Below are 18,916 nucleotides of genomic sequence, written 5' to 3'. Positions count from 1 at the left end.
TCCAAAACTATTTTCCAGCCTGGCTGGAGAAAGGCCGGGGAATGCCTAGGCTGGCCGGGAGTTACTTATCTATTGTTCTCTGCCACACCCCTGTTGAATATTGATATATCCGTTCAAGTAGCGACTCCGAAACCGAGACTGAGAAAGGGAACTGGTTAGGATTTTTTTCCCCTTCTAGTTTACCCAGAAGTGCTTTGGGGTGTGTGTGTGTGTGTGTGTGTGTGTGCGCGCGCGCGTTTCCGCTGGTTTTTCCTGTTGGAGAAGGAAAGGGGGAGCTGTTTTCTCTCTCTCTCTTCTCATAATCTATTTTTTGTATCCTTTTTCTCCTCCTCTTTCTCCTCCTCCTCCTCCTCCTCCTGGGTTATCTTTGTCTGGCTCACTCAGTCCCTGAACTCTCCCCAGCGCTGCAGCTCCGAGTCCTTGGCCAGTGTGGATGTGTGCTGTGCCCTCCGATGCAACAGCGGCAGAAGCAGCAGCAGCAGGACCGGAGGAGGAGGAGGAGGAGGAGCAGCCCCAGCAGCTGCTGCAGGGAGCCTAGAACGGAGAGGGAGCAATCGGCGTGTCCGTGAGCTTCGCTTGGCCGGGGAAGGAGGAGGAAGGAGGGGAGAGGCTCGGTGCTAGCCTTCCCCCGCCGCCGGGGAGCCGTCCGGAGGCCCCAGCTGCTGCTTTGCCCCCGCCCTCAACCTTCCTCGCCCGTTTCTCTGGGGGAGGAGGGGGGTAGTGCAAATGCAAGCGCGGCCGCTGGGCGTGGAGGAGGCTGAGGCTTGAGCCGGGAGTGGGGGAAGAGCCTGGTGCCGTCGCTGCCACCTCAACATGGTGTAAATCCGCTTCCGACACTCCACGCTCCCAGCTTCTCGCTCTCGCCCTCCTACTCATACCCAGACTGACGGACGGACACATACACACGATCAGACCGGGGGAAATAAAAGCTCGTCCCCGGGAAGCGAGTAATCCAGCGGCAGCAGCAGCGGCGGCGGCGGCGGCGGCGGCGGCAGCAGCAGCAGCAGCCTCAGCAGCCTCAGCCTCAGCGCCGCCTCCCAATGAAGAGCAGTCTCAGGCTGGCGGGGCTCATCTCAGTGTGAAGAGCTGCTGCAGTTGACAATTCGCCCTTTTTTAAACATTCAGAGTGAATTTAAAAAATATATATATATATATATTTTTTTTTTTTGCAAAAAGAGAAGATGGCGAACGACTCCCCTGCAAAAAGTCTGGTGGACATAGACCTTTCCTCTTTGCGGGTGAGTGCAAACGACAATGAAGCCTCCCCCCCAACCCCTAATCCTTCAGTTTCCCAGCAGCAACCCCCACCCCCCACGCCCATGCCCTTCTGCACCCTCACTCCCTCTTTTCCTCGGTACCCTGCCCAGCCCTCGCGGGTCCCGCTGTGTGCGTGTGCCTGGGATTGGGGGATGGGATGGGGGTTCAACCGGGAGGCACCCTCTGCCTCTGCCGGCCTCCCCGGTGTGCCTCGCTGCCTCCCTTCCTGCCCCGCTCTGGGTGGTGCTGCCGGGGCGGGGGTGGGGGTGGGGTGTGGGGGGGAAGAGTTGGAGGCTGCTGGGCTGATGCTTTTCCTTTGTTTGCATGTATTGGCATGTGCGTGGAAAAATTAGGGCGCAACAGCTGCACCCAACATCCTCCAGGCTCCAGACACCGTTGTGTTTTGTTTTGTTGGTGTTTTTTTGCAAGACGCCCCCCCCCGAGCCACCCCCAAATCCCCAGCCTTCTACGTACACTTTGACATAAAGCAACTTCTTTATTCCTTTGCTTTGAAGGCAAAACTAACTTCTTTTGTATGCTTCTCATCTTTAAACTCCCTCCCTAAAAACAAACAAAAAAACCAACAAAAAAACAAAAAACAAATCCTCCCTTCTTTCCTCTCCAGGATCCTGCTGGGATTTTTGAACTGGTGGAAGTAGTTGGCAATGGCACTTATGGACAAGTCTATAAGGTTGGTGTCTGAGCCCTCTTTGTTTACCATGACATTTTGGAGGAGGGCAGGAGGAGTCTGCATAGCCAAGCCGACTTGGCTACACCCGTTGGTCAAGTAAAGTTTAGGACGTTTTTGCATTAGTTCTTTTTCTCAGCCCCTCTCCCCCCAAATACGAGGGTTACTGTCATATTGGCCTTAGAGGACCTCATTTCCTGACTTTCAGATAGGGAAATAAACTATTATCCCAGGCATGTACTTTGCTTGAATAAGAATGGAGGAGGGGGGCGAGAATGGAGAGAAGAGAAATGTTTTCATAAAGCAATTTCATTTTTTTTAAAGACCTACCCAGTTGAGTTTGTGTAGCTTAATTAAAATTCAGGAATGTTATAATAGGCAGGCTTTGCTTAGTTCATTTTAAAGCACTGCCTTGGCCTTCTTGAAATTGTCATCTTGTTTCCATGTTTGAACCTCTTCCAAGTGCTCAAGGTGCAGTTTGGTATTAACCGGTGCTGCTTTATACCTTAGCTTGGTGTGCATCATACAGTGTACTTACTGTTGGATACCTTGATTGGGAGTGGGGGTTGGGGTGGAATGGGGGCAGGACCCCTGTCCAGAAGATTTAGGCAACAAAAGCAGGAAGGATTATAGTGTGAACATTATAAAATCAGAATTCCAGGAATAACCTGTTTGACAAGTGCATAATTAAAGCAGAAATCAGGGAGAGTGAGAAGTGAAGAGGATGCCCTTGTTTCACACTCATCTCAAGTCTTATTTTGTTTTTTTCCAAATGAAGAGTGAATGGAACAGACAGGTCTGTTGAGACTGCATGACTCTGCAATGAGTAGCAGCTACCTGGTGTGATTAACAGTTATTGTATGTTTTAACTAATACGTGGTCTTAAAGAAGAAGCTGTAGGAAATAATAATAGCTTATTTTATGTACCACTTCAAGGATTTCCCAAGCACTTTCCATCCAACTCTGTTAGGTAATGCAGCTATTGTTATAGGATCATAGAACCTGAGCCAGAAGGGACCGTAATGACCAGCCAGTCTAACCCCTCTTATTTTATAGATGAGCAAAAAAGCTCACAGATGTTAAGGGCCTTGTCCAAGCCTCACATATAAGTCTGAGAGTAGGGATTGATCCCTTGATCTTTTAACTTTGAAACCAATGCTCTATTAAACTATACAACTTGAGAAGTAGGAACAGAGTCTTGAAAACTTAAAACAAAAGGCTAAGTTCTCCTTTCCATTAATATTTTTTAATCACTTATATAACAGTCCATTCTTGTAAAAAAAAAGTTGCATGGCTATTTTATTCTAAGCTAACATATATTTGAACAGGTACAGGAACAGTTTTAGTTATACAAATATTGAAACTTTAGCTTTTGCACTTAAGAATACAAAAGTTTAGAATCACCACCATGTGCATTGCTTGGTCTTATTTAAAAGGTAGCTTGGGAAGTTTAAAATCTTAAAAGCCTAGAATGTTAGGTGGAAGTAAGCCTTAGGGATTCTTTAGGCCAACCCCCTCATTTCTCATGACTAATCATTTTTTCTTCTTTATATATGTTTCTATCACCTGAGTTCTCTTCAACCTCCCTAATACTGTGATTGTGAGCCCTCTGCAGTTAAAACATTAATGGATGTTTGTGGACAGTCCCCATGAATGAATTAGCATTTATTTTGTTGTGTTAACTTATCTAGGCCCTTGGTAGGGGAGTGGGAGGACTGTTAACTACTGTAATCTGCTTTCCATCTAGAAACAAATTTGCCTAATTCAATTTAGAAGTCTCGGGAAAATGCATCCTTTCTAGTGTGTTGTAGTTTCTTCTGAAGGCCCAGATGACTAGCTTAAATGAATGTTAGAGCACTCACACTTTTTCAGGTCAAATCTAAATTGTGAATGGACACTTCTAGATGACTTTGCAAAAGCATGTTGTTCATCTGTTTATCCAGTTCTTTTTTTTTTTTTTAGAGAGTAGGGTTGGGGAGTATGAGGTCCTATTGAAACTTACTTCGGTTGAAAAAAAGGTCCTTTGCATCAGCCTGGTTTTAAAATATAACTCAATGAAAGAATAGGTTAATGTGAACTAGAGGTAGGTCATGTGGATCTGCAGAAGCATAATACTTGTTAAAATCATATGGATGATGGGGGATGGGGCCTTTTATTGCAACCGTTAGAAATGGAGTTTAGACAGATTTATTTTTATTAGAACTCTTTAGGGGGTTCTGCAAGTGATTTGAATTCTTTTAACCTCTGGATTCCTTACTTGTCTTCTGCCTCCCTCTCTTCTCTTCTCCATGCTTCCTTTTGATTTTGAAACAAATTGGTTGAATATTACATTTGGGCAGTATTAGGAATATTGTGGCTCAAGTCTCTATGACTACCAAATCTATTCAGGTTGAAGGGATATTGCTAACCATGTAAATATAAGCAATTTTAGGGAATCATGTGGCTATGGCACATATCCGCACTTAGAAGCTGAAGATACTACGTAGAGATTTGGATCATGGTGTTATAAGCAACCCTCAGCGCACCCTGAAAAATGTTTCCCATCTTAGAGAATGTTATATTTTCTTAAAACAGTTTTAAAAACTTACTTCCGGGCCCATGTTCAATGTATATTCTCTTCATTTCCTGTGGATTTTTATCGTAGTTTTGCATTTGGTGAAATAAGTATACTAGGTAGCATCATATAGTGCTTATCATGTACCAGGTACTGTGCTAAATGCTTTAACAAAGATTATTTCGTATCTCTTCACAACAGCCTGGGATGTAGGTGCTATTATCCTCATTTTATAGGTGAGGAACCTGGGTCTTAGAAAGGTTAAATGATTTGCTCGTAGACTAGCTGATTGATTGATTTGAGTCAGACAGCTAGTAAGTATCCAAGTCTAGATTTGAACTCAGGTCTTCCTGACTCCCAAGTCTGGTACTCTTTATATTTGGTACCTGTGATTATTGCAGCTTTAACACTTGGTGACTGCTAAAAATCCAGCTGGGAGCATGCAGAATTATTCATATGGAATATAAGTGGACATTGTGCTACTTATAGCTTTTATTTTCTGTACTGCCTCTAGACTGATATGGATCATGTGACCCTGGACAAGTCACCTCTTAGTATATTGGACAACTTTATTGAGATTATAATTTGCAGAGAAGGTGCTGACCTGAATTAGTAGAAGGTGGTTCTTCTGGGAATTCTCTTTGCCATTGAAAATATGGTCTAGTCCCTTTCTCTATATTTCTGGATAATCTTGGCAACTAGAGCAATCTGTTGAGTCTTTGCATAAGTGATTGTCTATTCCTAAATTTTTTTTGTCCCATTTGGTGATTCTCCCCTCCCTTCCTAGAGATTCAGTATGCCTTGTTTGAGAGGTCTTATTATAGTATTGTTGAATTGTCTATCAGAAGTGAATTGAAAGGTTTTTTTTTTAAGCGTTTATGTGTCTCCTAATAAAAGAAGACTGGTTTTTTAGAGCCTCTGATTTTTTGGATACTTGCATATTTGGTTCTGGGTACAGATACTGGGTAGTTTTTGTGGTTTATGTGGATACATATATTTTAAGCGATTGCACCTTGTTTGTACACATTTGTTTACTTTTCAGAATTGTAGATCTTTGGTGAGTCTGTGTAGGAGATGATACTCATAATTGAAATAATTTTCTTTTTAACTATTCCATATGGGATATATGTATGTATGTATCTATATATGTACAGATTCACATATATTATCCTGTAAGCTTACAGTAAAAATGCCTTGGGCTTAACAGCAATTTACATAGAGGAGATGTTTAAGAAGCATGTGCATAAAAAGACTAGTTGGTGACTAAATTGTCTCTCTATGTTTATGTATGTGAGTGTCTGTCTGTGTGTCTGTCTGTGGCTTATTTATACCATTTCTATATGTTTGAAAAAGTCAGTTGCTGTTGCTTTTTACAAGTGGAGGAGGGCAATGATGTGAAAAATCCAGGACAGGAAATTTAAAAACTCCAGCTCATTTCTAGATGGCATCCCCCCTTCACCCATTAGGCTCACCCTGACCATTTGTATTTTTTTTGTTAGACTAATAATTGTGTATTTCCCTAGCACATATTGGTTGATAGAGATAGAAGGTCCAGAAACCTCATGAATTGATTGGGGAGGTCAACCTGAAATTGAAAATTTGATACAGATGATCCACAAAAATAATTGAGATACTGATATGAAAGTGGGTGGTTTGTTATTGTTAAGAATATTAGGAGTGGAGACCTGGAATTTTTTCTTGACTGCCACTGACTTCGAATATAATCTGGCCTTGTGCCTCACTTTTCCAGACTATTAAATGGGAATGACATTCACCTACTTCCCTTTTTCAAAGGAAGTCAACAAGGATTAATGAAGTGGTTAAAAGCACTTCATGTTTCTTAGAAAGAAAGTGCTCTATAAACTTAGACTGACTTTTAAAAATTGTTATTTAAAATTTGGACTTGAGCAGTTCACTTGCATGGGATCCTGTGTGGGATTCTTCAAATGTTATTTTCTTTTTTATTGTAGTGTCTTTACTTTAGTTGTTTGAATATCCTTTTTGTATTACTGTTTTTATAACAATAGATAAGAATGTTCTCTAAAGCCAAGTGTTTTCATTAGGGAATGATTGCAGAATGCTTCTTCAGCAGGTTGTATCAGCTGATGTTTAGTACAGTGACATGTTCAGACTTGTTCTTAAGCATGGGGTTGTTTCCTTCTTACTCCATGGGTCCTGAACGGTAGTATAAGGAGGAAGCTCCAGTGGCCATGTGTTCTCTTCTATTGTTTTGGTCATTTGAGCTGCAGAAAACTTTACACATGACTTTAAAACCTTATATAAAAGCTTTCATGATTATCATTTGGTTTGCAGTTGTATAAAAATCCATTCCACCTACTCCAGTTTTCCTATTTTTTAATATTGGAAGATTAAAAAATAGAGAAAATGACATTCTACATATATTTTCTCTATACTTTGTTAATATACACACTTTTTTTTTACATAGGATAAACATACTTGGTACAGTTATCTTTTTTCTCTGTTTCCTCTCTCCTCTCACTCCCCCCGACCCCAACTTAATGTTTCCTATATTTCGTTTAAAAAATAGTTCTGGAGTGTTAGTTTGTTTTAATATGCCACATTTTGCCTAGCTGTTTCTTTATTGTGGGACAATTTTTTTGGCTAGGGGTCCTAGGATTTTCTTTGCAAAATTATTTTCCTTTTGGGTTATTTCTTTGAGGTGTATGTCCCAAGGTCATTAAGAACTTGAAGAATGTATTATTTTTAAGTAGATTGAATTAATTTATGCTTAGGATTTCCTCATGGTAGAATCATTTAATTATAAAAATACTAATAAGAATAATAAGAATAACAGTTAGCATTTATAGTACCCACTATGCTAAGTGCTTTATAAATATCTCATTTCATGCTCAAAATAACCTTGGGAAGTAAGTGCTGTTATTTTCCCCATTTTACAGTTGAGGAAACTGAAGCAGAGATTAGGTGATGTAACCAAGTTCACACTGCTAGTAAGTATCTGAGGTTAGCTTTGAAATCAGGGCTTGCTGACTCCAGACTCAGTGCTGTATCTTCTGAACCACTTAGTTTGCACAATATATCTGTTGAGGGTGATTCTTTCTTAAAAAAATAAATGTGTAGTAATTTTCTATCTCATCACATCATAAGAGAGACCTTGGGGGTTCTCTAGTCTAACCCTTTTATTTTATATACACAAGAGGTAACTGAGGCTTAGAAGGGTTAAATGATTTGTAAGTTACATTGATATTAAGTAGCAGAGTCAGATTTTGAACTGAGCCTTAAATGTCTCATTTGCAGATAAAATGATTGCCCAAAGGAGTCAGTCAGTAGTCAGTAAACATTTATTGAGTACCTAAGTTGTGGTGAGGATCAGGGTAGGATGGGGTGAGGAAACGATGAGGTGAAGCCCAGAGGAATACAGCTGGGTGAGAAATGAGTAGGTGCTTGCCTGGGTACCCTCCTTAAATGGTGGCTGTGGCAGGAGCTCTCTGGATGTCTACTCTCCGTCCTGTCCACACAGAGGGAGGGAAGGGCCCTAGGGGTAAGGAGTATGCACAAGATAGGAGTTTCAGAGTTGATAATTTTGCAGTATGATGAGATTCTGAGTAGCGTGGGTCCAGAGGAAGGTAGCTGGGTGGGAAGAGAAGTCAGGAATTTCTGAACACTTAATGCTTTTGTAAGGGTACACAAGAGAATTAAGATTTCTTTCTTGTTATTAGTGAGATGTCAAAACATTGTTATGAGTGTTTTGAACCACTCACTGATCTTGAGAGAAAGATACTTGAAGTATCTGAAAGTAATTCAAATAGTACCATGCAGAAACTGTGAGGGTTTAAAGTGGCTTGAACTGATACTGTGTACTGGACTGAAAGAATATGTATAGAGAATGTATGTCTCTATACATACTTTATATGTATAGAGAATATAAAATGTGTAAAGAATATGTGTAAAGCTCTTTGTAACCTCTCTCTACCTATAAAAAAGCATTATACAAGTTAATGCAAATAAGATTTCTGGTAAATTGTTTAATCTATTTGAAAGCAAGTTTTTAAAAGAACTGTGAAACTATTCTGAAGTAACTTCACTGTAGTAACATTATAAAGCAATGTCACAAAATCTTGAGGCATAAGTGAGATGGCTGGCAGTAGCAGTAGCTTTAGCTTCTCTTCCTACCGTATTGCTTTGCTATTTTGCTTTTTTGGGGCAGCTAGGTAGCACAGTGAATAGAGTCAGGGTCTGGAGACAGGAAGACGTCTTGCTGAGTTCAAATGTGGCCTCAGACACATACTAGCTATGTGACCCTGGGCAAGTCACTTAACCCTGTTTGCCTCAGTTTCTTCATCTGTAGAATAAGGAGAAAGAAATGGCAAACCACTCCAGCATCTTTGCCAAGAAAACCTTAAATGGGGTCACAGAGAGTCCGACACACTGAAACGACTGAACAACAACAAAATAAATAGTCTCTCTTTGGAACTAATTGTCCTGGCTAATGTTTTGGTAGTTCAACTGAAATTGAGGGTAAGTAAAATACATCTATGCCAGATAAATGTATGATTTCCCTTTTTGTAAGGTTAAATGGATTAGCCACTTGACTGATTTGGTAATGAAGAGATTAAGAAAACCTCTATATGTGAATGCCCTAGGATCTTAGACTGAGAGGTGGAAGAGATTTTTTTTTTGGTGAGGCAGTTGGGGTTAAGTGACTTGCCCAGGGTCACACAGCTAGTTAAGTGTCAAGTGTCTGAGGTTAGATTTGAACTCAGGTCCTCCTGACTCCAAGGCTGGAGCTCTATGCACTGTGCCACCTAGCTGCCCCAGATGGAAGAGATTTTTAAGGTCATCTAGTCTAATCCCTTCATTTTTTATAAGTAGTCTCAGTGAATGAGTAGGATTTGAACTTGTGCCTCTCACTCTAAGTCTAGTGCTCTTAACTACTGTACCCCCTGTGGCAGGGCTTGAGAAACTTGCTTTCAAACTAGAAGCCATACTCCAAATTTTGGAAATAGAGGGTTTTTTTAAAGTTTTTTTTGCAGAGAAGAAAACATTTGTTCCCAGCTTTTGGTAAAGATAAAGACTCAGGTTGATTTCACTGAATGTCTATAGAAGAATTCTGTGCATGAGATCAGTGATGAAGGCTCTCTGCATCTGATCTTGGTGCTTCGAGGTTTACGTATAGAGGATATGAAAGTCTTGTGGCTTTTGGCCTCTTCCCCCTTCCTTCCTTCCAGCCCTTTCTCTCCTCTATCCTGAGCAGAATTCAAACAACTGGGTCAGGTGAAGAGAAGCCTTGAAGAACCTTCAGGCTGGTGGTTCAAGTCTGGTGCCGTGGACTCCTTATCTCCAAGTTGTTGGTGTGATAGGAAAATGTGAATGTGAGTGGGAAGGAGTGAAGCTAGTTTTGGGTGAGGTTTTATGGTGTCCTGGTGAAACTGGCCAGCTGCCATGGTTACTTGGCACCTGTGATTTGTTAAGCCCTGCTCTGTTCACTGAATAGCTGATTATCACATCAGTAGGTCCAGGAGTATAGAAATTGGGAACACTGTCTCTCCGTTGTGTGCTTAACAACTGATTCTCCTATCAGCTGTTGTGTGAATTGGGAAGTCAGGGCACATGGTTGTTGTACTGTGCTTTATTTATCATGGGTGCCATTGATCCCTGGGGCATTGTAACTGTCCCATATATAGCTGTCATACTGGCAACTTGACACCTGACCTATGGACTTAAAAAAAAGTTTAAAGAGTTTTAAAAAAAATCAGTGTTATCTCAATTTTTCTGAATGGTGCCTCCCCCCCACCCGAAGCTGATGATCAGTTCAAATTTTTACTTCTCTTCTACTGACAAAAAGTAAAACTTTTCTCCTTAAATGAAGTGTTTTAGTTTTATTAGTCAGTCAGCTCATTTATCTTTATTAAGATGATGATGCATAACTGAAATTTGCCTGTAATTGTGCAGCAGGAATAAAGGTGACATAGTAGGGGTAGGGATGAACAAGAATGAGTGAAACTTTCTGAAGAAACTGACTGTGCTTCTCTTGTGATATAGCTGGCTTTGGGGGGTTGGGAAGAAAGAGGAATACATGAGAAATAGGGAATAAGTATAACTGAAAAGGAAGGGAAAATTGGAGGGCAAAGAAGAAAGAATCATAGAATTATAGCTAGAAGGAACCCAGAGCCCATCTAGCCCAGTTTTTTCTTAGGAAATGAGATCCAGGGAGGTTAAGTAACATACTTAAGGTCATATAGATAGTAAGCATCAGAACCAAGGTTTGAACCCTGGTTCTCTGGACTCAGAGCCAGTGTCTTTCCACTGCACCATGCTTGGGGTTGAGGGTGGGAGAAGGCCTGAAGGAATTGAGGTATGACTGATCCCACTCTCAATAATTAAATTCAGTGCTCTAAAAGTTGGTGATGCACTACATCAGGTCAGAGACTGCTTCTTTGGTGAATCTTTGTATTTCTCCCTCAGTGCCTGGGGCAGTAATCTTCATGTAATAGGTCATGTAATAGGTACTTGATGAATGCTCACTAAAATTGATGAGACAGTAAACTATAGACTTTGGCATGTATTGAGTTTTATTTGTAGGATAGACTGATCTGTGATACTGATCAAGGCAATCTGTTAATAAGTTTTTATTTATCAATTGCTGTTTTCCTGGACTGAATGTTTGGAAATGAACAAGCATTTATTAAATGCCAGACACCGGGCTGGATAATGTTGTTGTTCGGTTGTTTTGAGTCATTTCTGACTCTTCATGACCCAACTTGGGGGTTTTCTTTGCAAAGATACTGGAATGGTGTGCCATTTCCTTTTCCAGTTCATTTTACAAATGAGGAAACTGAGGCAAGCAGGATGAAGTGACTTGCCCAGGGTCACCTAAGCTAATAAGTGTCTGAAATCAGATTTGAATTGAGGAAGATGAGTTTTTCTTACTCAAGGCCCTGCACTCTATCCACTTTATCACCTAGCTTCCCTGTCATTCTGGATGATTCAAAAGTGAGGCTTAGCTCTCTCTTCTAGGAGCTCACATTTTATTGGGGGGATGGGGAGTGGCCAAAGAAAGGAATTTGTGTCTTGGTGATGAGTGGAGCCATGGGGCAGTCCTTTGCCATATTCTTTTCAGAAGCAATGGTGGTACAGATTAGATTATTATTCCTAGAGCCTGAGGTGGAAAGGGGTGGGGTAGGTGTAGGATGTCTCCTGGGGAAGCATGTGAAGCTTGGTCTGGGCAGTTAGAGGTAGTGTGGGTAATCACTGTCAGTCAAGCTCTGTCCCAGGCTGGACTTACAAAGCTGAGTAGGTTAGCTTAATTTTAGGAGATAGATTCTCTGGTCCAGAGGAGCCTATTATTCCAGGTGGGAAGGGAAGAAGCCTAGGTGGGATATAACAGGAATTGTAAAGGCAATATTCCTTGCTGTGGCAGGATAGAAAGTGGGAAAACTCTGCATGTATAGACTATTCGTGTGTGCCTGCTTTTGAAAAAATGAGATAAACGCTTAGTGAAATTTCTTTGAATGCTTTTGACCTTTTAATAGCTAGTGTTAGTAAACGGTCTCTTTTGAGTAAAGAAAGAAATGAGAGCTTCAGGGTGTTAAGTACACACTTGATATGGTAAATACAAAGGGGGTTATAAACAAGCAGTGTTTTTGTAAGAATTCCCTTGACCTTCCATTAATAAAAATCTTTTCTTCCGGCCTCTCCCTCACCCCCCTATGCATGCCCTCCCCCCTCGTCCCACAGCTTTCCCTTTAGTGATAGATAGCCCAGATGAGTGAGAGGCTATGAAATTGTTTAGGGCCTCTTGTCTTTTTGTAGTCCTTATTCCCCCACTCCCATTAGTAAATAGTCATCCTTGTGAATTCACATTATTTCTTTAAAACATGAACACAGTTCTTTTCTTATCACTATAAAGGCAAACTCTGTTCACTGTTCACCGTCAGTGAGGTCACTGGTATCAGGAACTGGGCCAGTTTGTCTCTCATCTCTCCTTTCTTAGGGGGATTCCATTGTGTAGAAGCTAGTCATGTGATTCAGAAAAACGGTATTTTCCTTTATCCTAATCAGAGTATTTTACAACCATTTTTTTTAAAGAGCTAACTTTGGTAGATGGAATGTACTTCAAATTAGGTTTAATTTTTATTTTAAATGGGGAACTAAAACTAAGGTTAGTGATTGTAATCTCCCTTGCTTTTGGAATTAGGTTAAAAATCCTTTGCCTTACACCCAAGTTTTCTATAGTTTGGCATTATTCTGTTTTTTCAGTCTTATCTAACTGATCCTATTTCCCAGAATTTATTTTTGACAGACTAGACTACTTTACCTTTATTGGTCTTCTAGATCCCAGGAATGCCTTTGTTCCCTTCTTTACTTGTTGAATTCCAGCTCACTCTTTGTAACTCAACTCAGAAGTCACTTCCTTCATGAGACTTACCCTAATTACTTCCTATCACCCTTTTCTAATTTGGGTCTTGCATAACACTTTGTGCCTCTTAGAAGTTTTGTATTAATATTTTTGTTTGCTTGTATCCATCCTATGTGCATCTAGATTATGCCTTACAAGAATAGGGAACACAGCCTATTTCAGTTTAATATCTTAACTCAGTGTTTAGCTAACAGTCCCGTGCTTGGTGGACATTTAAGTAAGTTTTGTTGAATTGAAGTTGGGGGGGAAAGCAAATGCCAGAATATTAATATTCATGACTTTTTATTCTGTGCCCCCCCACATACACACCTTCATCACTTCATTTTTTTATTGGGAGGTTGCCATGCCTGGCTCAATTTGGCAAAACTTAGTCTTTTTGTTTGTGAGGCAGTTTGGATTAAGTGACATGCCCCGGGTCACACAGCTAGTAAGTGTCAAGTGTTTGAATTCAGGTCCTTCTGACTCCAGGGTGGATGTTCTATTCCAGTGTACCACCTGGCTGCCCAGCACAGTTCTTTTTTTTTTTTTTTTTTGATTTGGAAACTTCTACTGGCAGTTTTCACTCTGATTTATAGGGGGTTGTTTTTAGATTTTTAGAGAAAGCTTATTGGTGAAGTAGTTATTTGAATTTTGAATTGTCTGACAGGCTAACTATTGGTTTTAAAATTGAAAGGAACCTTAGAGGTGATCTTGGTAAATACTCCTTTCCTTTTATGGATGAGAGGTACCAAGTTGCCATGCCCAGAGAGGTAATTTGCCTTGATCAAAGTTGCTTAGGAAGTAGGGAAGACAGGATTTTAAAGTCTTGACTCCAGAGTCAATATGTTCGTTCCATTGCCATGATGGAATTTGAAATTTCTTGATCTGAGGAATTCACTAGTAAAATATAATACTGTCTGACACTTTATTAAATGTACAGTAGCTGGATTGTGAAATTCTTCTTGTGTACCTGAATACTTGTAATTGCTTGGTGTATCTGTGATTAAATGCTTTTTATGTCCTGAAGGACCCTCTTAGCTCTAGTCTTTACGAGTTCTGGTAAGCCTGTAGTAGTAGTAGTAGTAGTAGTAGTAGTAGTAGTAGTAGTAGTAGTAGTAGTAGTAGTACTTTTATGACTAGTGTATTTTAGGCGGTATTCATAAGATAGTGTTTATTTGGATGTTGGAACTTGAACTATGCAACCACCTGATTTCTGTTTTATTTCAAGTGATTAAACCCATTGGGTGATTAATTCTCTCTTTTTTAAACTTAAGTAAATTAAATTCAACAAATATTTATTAATCCAGTTACTCTTCGTTGTGCCAAGCACTGAAAATGGCACAAAGTGAAACACTTTATTTCCCCAACCCTCTCATTTGTTAAGTGAGGAAACTGAGGCCCACAGAAATGAAGATACTTGTTCAAGGGTTCTTTCTGTGTTCTTAGATGTGGTTCTCTGGGCTTGGTGACTGAGAGAGACTAGGTGTTCTTTTATCTTATTTTGCATTTCTCTCTCTGTCTCTCTCTCTTTCACTCACTCTCTCCCTTCCTTCCCCACTCCCCCCAAATCTCATGCAAATGGGAACTGCATCAGCCACTCGTAGGGTTGACCCAACTATTAATTGGCAAGCTTTTTTTCCAACCTAGTCCACTTTATTCCTCCTTTGGCAGTCTGTCATCTCCTTCCCCTCCACCCCCACTTAGCATGGATACTTCTTCATCTGCTGCAATTCTGAACTCCTTTGCTCAAGTGATCCACCAGCCTCTGCATCCCCAGTAGCAGGGCCAACAGGTGTGCACCACTGTGCCCTCCATATATTTGTTCTAGGTCAGTCAGGCAAGCATTTAGTGAGGGCCTGTAGTATGCCTTGCATCATGCTAGGTGTTGAGGACATATACAAGGATTGAAACAATCTCTGCTCAAAAAGAAGCTTACATACTTCTTGATCTGAAGAACATTCTCCTTGCAAGAGAAAAAAACAACAGTACAGTCATGGCTTTTCTTATCCCATCCCTGAGCTGCTTTCTTTTGTGATCTTTTTTTTTTCTTACCCACAACATAATTATCAGTCTCTTTTGTTTAAGAGCCTATTTTCAGATTCAGGCTTTACCAGCTTCCTTCTTATGACACTTTGGACAAACCACTTAGTCTTTGTGGCCATCAGTTGTAAAATGATTGATCTAGCTGACCACTGAGGTCTTTTTTTTTAGCTTTACATTTGTGTTCCCATTGATTAGGGGAATATCAGCCAGTTCTGTTATATGATAAATCCAATAAAGAGGTGCAAAAAAAGTCAGGTGACTGACTCATTACAGACCAGGCAATCTGGGGAGGCTTCATGGCTAAGATGGTGGTTGACTTGAACAACATTCTAATTCAAGAGACAGGGTTCTACATAGACACAGGTGAGGCAAAATGTAGTGTGTGTTCTAGTGACAAGAGAGTGTTATCATTTCTTGGCTAGAGTGTAGAGAGCATATTGAAGAATGAGATAAGCTAAAACTGGAAAGGTGGGATGGCAACAGATTGTACTGGGCCTTGAATTTAACCTTTACTTTGAAGACAGGGAATACTTTCAGTTTTTTGAGCAGTGATGTGACATGACCAGTCCTGTAAACAGCTGAGATTTTGAAATTAAAAAGTAAATAAATTGAAAGTTTCTTTCCACATAATCCCTAGCTACCTCCCAGGCTAGTAGCCTGCTTGGTTGGCACATATATTATAGCCCCGTGTTCTGGCACATAGTAGGGTCTTTAAGAATGCTTACTGATTGACAACACAGATGAGGAAAACATTGGTGATAACAAATGTACAGACAACTTTTAGCTAAAACAAATCATCTAGTCCAATGATTATTAACTTTTTTGTGTATCGTGCATCTTACTTTTCGAATCGTGGTGAAGCCTTTCGACCACTTCTCAGAAGATACTTTTAAATGCAAAAATAAAATACATAGGATGACAAAGGAAACCAGTTATATAGAAATAGAATTATCAAAATGTTTTTTTAAAAAAAATTTGCTTTTTCAACTCCTGATCTCTAACTCTTTTCTTCTCATCTTGGTAAATTGAAATTTGAGTAAAGATAGGTGTTACTACCTTGATTATGGTAATCTCTTCTATAGTTTTAATGGGTTCTATTCCAGTTGTCTCTTGAGACAACTCTAAGCAACTCTATATCTCTAAAACCATATGTTAATAGAACATAAAAAGAGGATTAACAAACAGAATGTGAAATTAAAAAAATAAGTATAATGGGGAAAATATTGAAAATTAGAGAAACTGAGAGGTGTTGTATCTTATTAACTGCCATTTGGGGCATTCTTTTCCTTATCTGAATTTTTTTTTCTTTTGGGTGAGGCAGTTGGGGTTAAATGACTTGCCTAGAGTCTACAGCTAGTGAGCGATATGTGTCTGAGGCAGGATTTGAACTCAGGTTCTCCTGATTCCAGGGCCAGTGCTCTATCCACTGGGCCACCTAGCTGCCCCAGCATTCTCTTCCAATGGTTTGCATTTTGTCCTTCACTTTTGGGGGTGGGGGAGGGGAAACCAGTTAAAAAGTAGTCCATTTAGTACCTAGAGTAGCCTCATTACAGGATGATGCAGAAAAATGTCTTGGTAGAGTGGGCAACGGCTTGTACCTTTGGAAGAGTCATTTCATCCTGTTCTGGTTGGAGAGGGAACTCTTACTTCATGTTCTTTACCCGCTCCTTTTTTTTTCCTTGTCCTTGATCTTGTATTGGGAAGGGACTAATAATGACAATTGGATATTTGATATTTGGTTGATATTTTAAAATGGTGTTCTTGGAATTCATGAAATTGAAAAAATCGTTTGATAGGAACTGTTTAATTTTTGTCTTTGTATTTCCCTCTACTGCAAACTAAATGCTTGAAAGTTAGTTTGTTGTTTTCCTGTTGAAATACTGGAGGTCTTCTGTTAGTTCTTAGCACCTAATAAGCTCTTTTGATACAAGTTGGAGCATAAGTTTGTTTGCTGCAAACACGTGACAGCTTTACTGACACTATCCCTTAATATCTGTCCCAAGAAGCCCCTAACAATCTTGCTTCTTATGAAATGAAACCAACCAACTGTCCCCCTTCTCTCAAACCCATAATTTTACTCTGACGCTGATTTAATGTCTTTCTGTCTCAAGCTAACAGATTCTAAATAGCCACATAAAACAAGCACCTCATTCACAAGAGTCCTTTGAACCTTAATACAAATAAAATTAGGTCAATATTAAAGATTTATCCCCTTTCATAAAAGAATCTGAATAAAACTGAGCAGTCTCTTGTTTGTCACCTCCTGACCCTCCTGATGTTCAGGGTAGGCACAGCACAGTGCCCTAGGAGGATGCTCAGAAAACAGTTGTCCAGTCTTGGGTTAAAAGGGACAAAAAAGGCAAACACAGGGTAACATATTCAACATTCATGTTAATTTTTAATATTTATCCCATAATACTTCCTTCCCCTCAGAAAAAACTACTCTGGTCTTTTCCGAATGGAATCTAAGATTGGGTATGGTTGTGGATGGTATGTCATGTATCTTGCAGATTGTAGGATTGAAAGTCCAAAATCCTTTAAGCTAATTGTTGAGGACAACACAGAGGTATTCAGATGTATCATAAGGGTACACCCCGACATAGTGTAGAATCTAAATGCTGGTAGGAACTTGGAATTGGGTAGTGAGAAGACCTAGAGAAAAAGGATGACAAAAAAAGATAAACCTACATATGACTAAAAAACCCTTCTGAAACAAGTACTAGTGAATCTGGTAACAAGCTAGGAACAGGAAAAAAAGAAAAAGACAGTAGAGCCTAGTGGAGAGAGCTAACTTTAGAGTCAGAAAGACCTGGGTTCAAGTAAAGCCCCTGAGAAGTACTGACTGAGACTCTTTGCAAGTCACTTAACCTTTCAGTACCCCAAGTGACTTTCTAAGGACAACGAATTTCAAAGAAACTGGTATGCTAATGAAATCACAGGTCTACTAAAAATGTTTTTCCTATAAATGTAGGAGCAGAAACTTAAATAGCTAGCATTTATGGATTTCCAAAGTGCTTTATATATGTTAACTAATTCAGTACTCACTACAGTCCTGTGAATTTGGTGTTGTTATCACCAGATAACAAATAATGAAGATAATGAAGAAATGAGCGAGGTTCAGTGACTTGTCTAGGGTCACACAGTAAGTGAAGCTGGATTCAAACTCAGGTCTTCTTGACTCACAACTCCATGGAGTGTGACATAGACCTGTGTTTTAGGAAAATCACATGGTCATTTGGATACAGATATTCAAAGTGAGAAACTAGAGGTAGGGAGACCAATTGGGGTCTATTATAGTAGTTCACTGGGGAGAATTAGTATGGCACTGTGAGTGGAGGAAAGGGGATGGATATTATGTAAATAGAATCTCTAAGACTTGGCACCTGATTAGGTACCTCTGGTAAGGAACTATGTAGAGTCTTGGACAATTGAGGTGGAGAAGCTAGGTGACCTCAGGAGAAATAGATAAGGTAAGAAAAGTGTATTTTTATTTATAGTAGAGATAAAATTGCTTGCAGTGATGCTGGCTTTGATAACAGGATGTTTTTCATACTGATGTAGTCTTGGTGGATACTCTCCTGGAGCTCATAGTCCAATGAGAGCGATAATAGGCTAACAACAATGTACAAGTGAGATACTTACTCAATGATCTGTTACCTCTGAGATAATTTCAGAGGGAGAATACTAACTTTAAGGAGGACAGGATAGACATCGAAGATGGGATTTTAACTTGAGACTCAGGAAGCCAAGAAATTGAGAAATAAGGTATGACTTTTGGTAACCAGTATTATATAATCACTAACTCTCTTAAAGATTAGTACAAAATTGGTCTGTGTTTGTGCATGGGCAAGCATCTTGTTCACTGAACAGTTCTGTAATAGGATGGCTCACCTCACTTGAGTGGGGTCACTGCATTCATGAGCCCAAGTCCCACCGGAGAGTCTGCTGGGAACTATGATATCAGAAAGTAATCTGGCTGCATGATCAGAGTATTTCA

General features: G+C 40.1%; 1 protein-coding gene across 33 annotated transcripts in view; it reads left to right on the top strand.

Moving 5' to 3' along the window:
• The first annotated feature begins 225 nt into the window (after nucleotides 1–225).
• Nucleotides 226–18,916, top strand: part of MAP4K4 (mitogen-activated protein kinase kinase kinase kinase 4) — a 267,340-nt gene continuing 248,649 nt past the window's right edge. For 10 of the 33 annotated variants that reach the window (XM_078147396.1, XM_078147418.1, XM_078147392.1 and 7 more), the window contains exons 1-2: nucleotides 227–1,238; nucleotides 1,883–1,948. In XM_078147396.1, the coding sequence (XP_078003522.1) occupies nucleotides 1,182–1,238; nucleotides 1,883–1,948 (123 nt within the window). In that variant the 5' untranslated portion in view covers nucleotides 227–1,181. Of the gene's footprint in view, nucleotides 1,239–1,882; nucleotides 1,949–18,916 lie in introns of all 33 variants that reach the window. The other 23 variants (XM_078147400.1, XM_078147410.1, XM_020987866.2 and 20 more) reach the window with 4 other exon arrangements.

Source organism: Phascolarctos cinereus, unplaced genomic scaffold, assembly GCF_003287225.1.
Source record: "Phascolarctos cinereus isolate Bilbo 61053 unplaced genomic scaffold, phaCin_HiC Scaffold_7;HRSCAF=346, whole genome shotgun sequence".
NCBI lineage: Eukaryota > Metazoa > Chordata > Mammalia > Diprotodontia > Phascolarctidae > Phascolarctos > Phascolarctos cinereus.
This window is presented reverse-complemented; position numbering and strand designations above follow the sequence as displayed.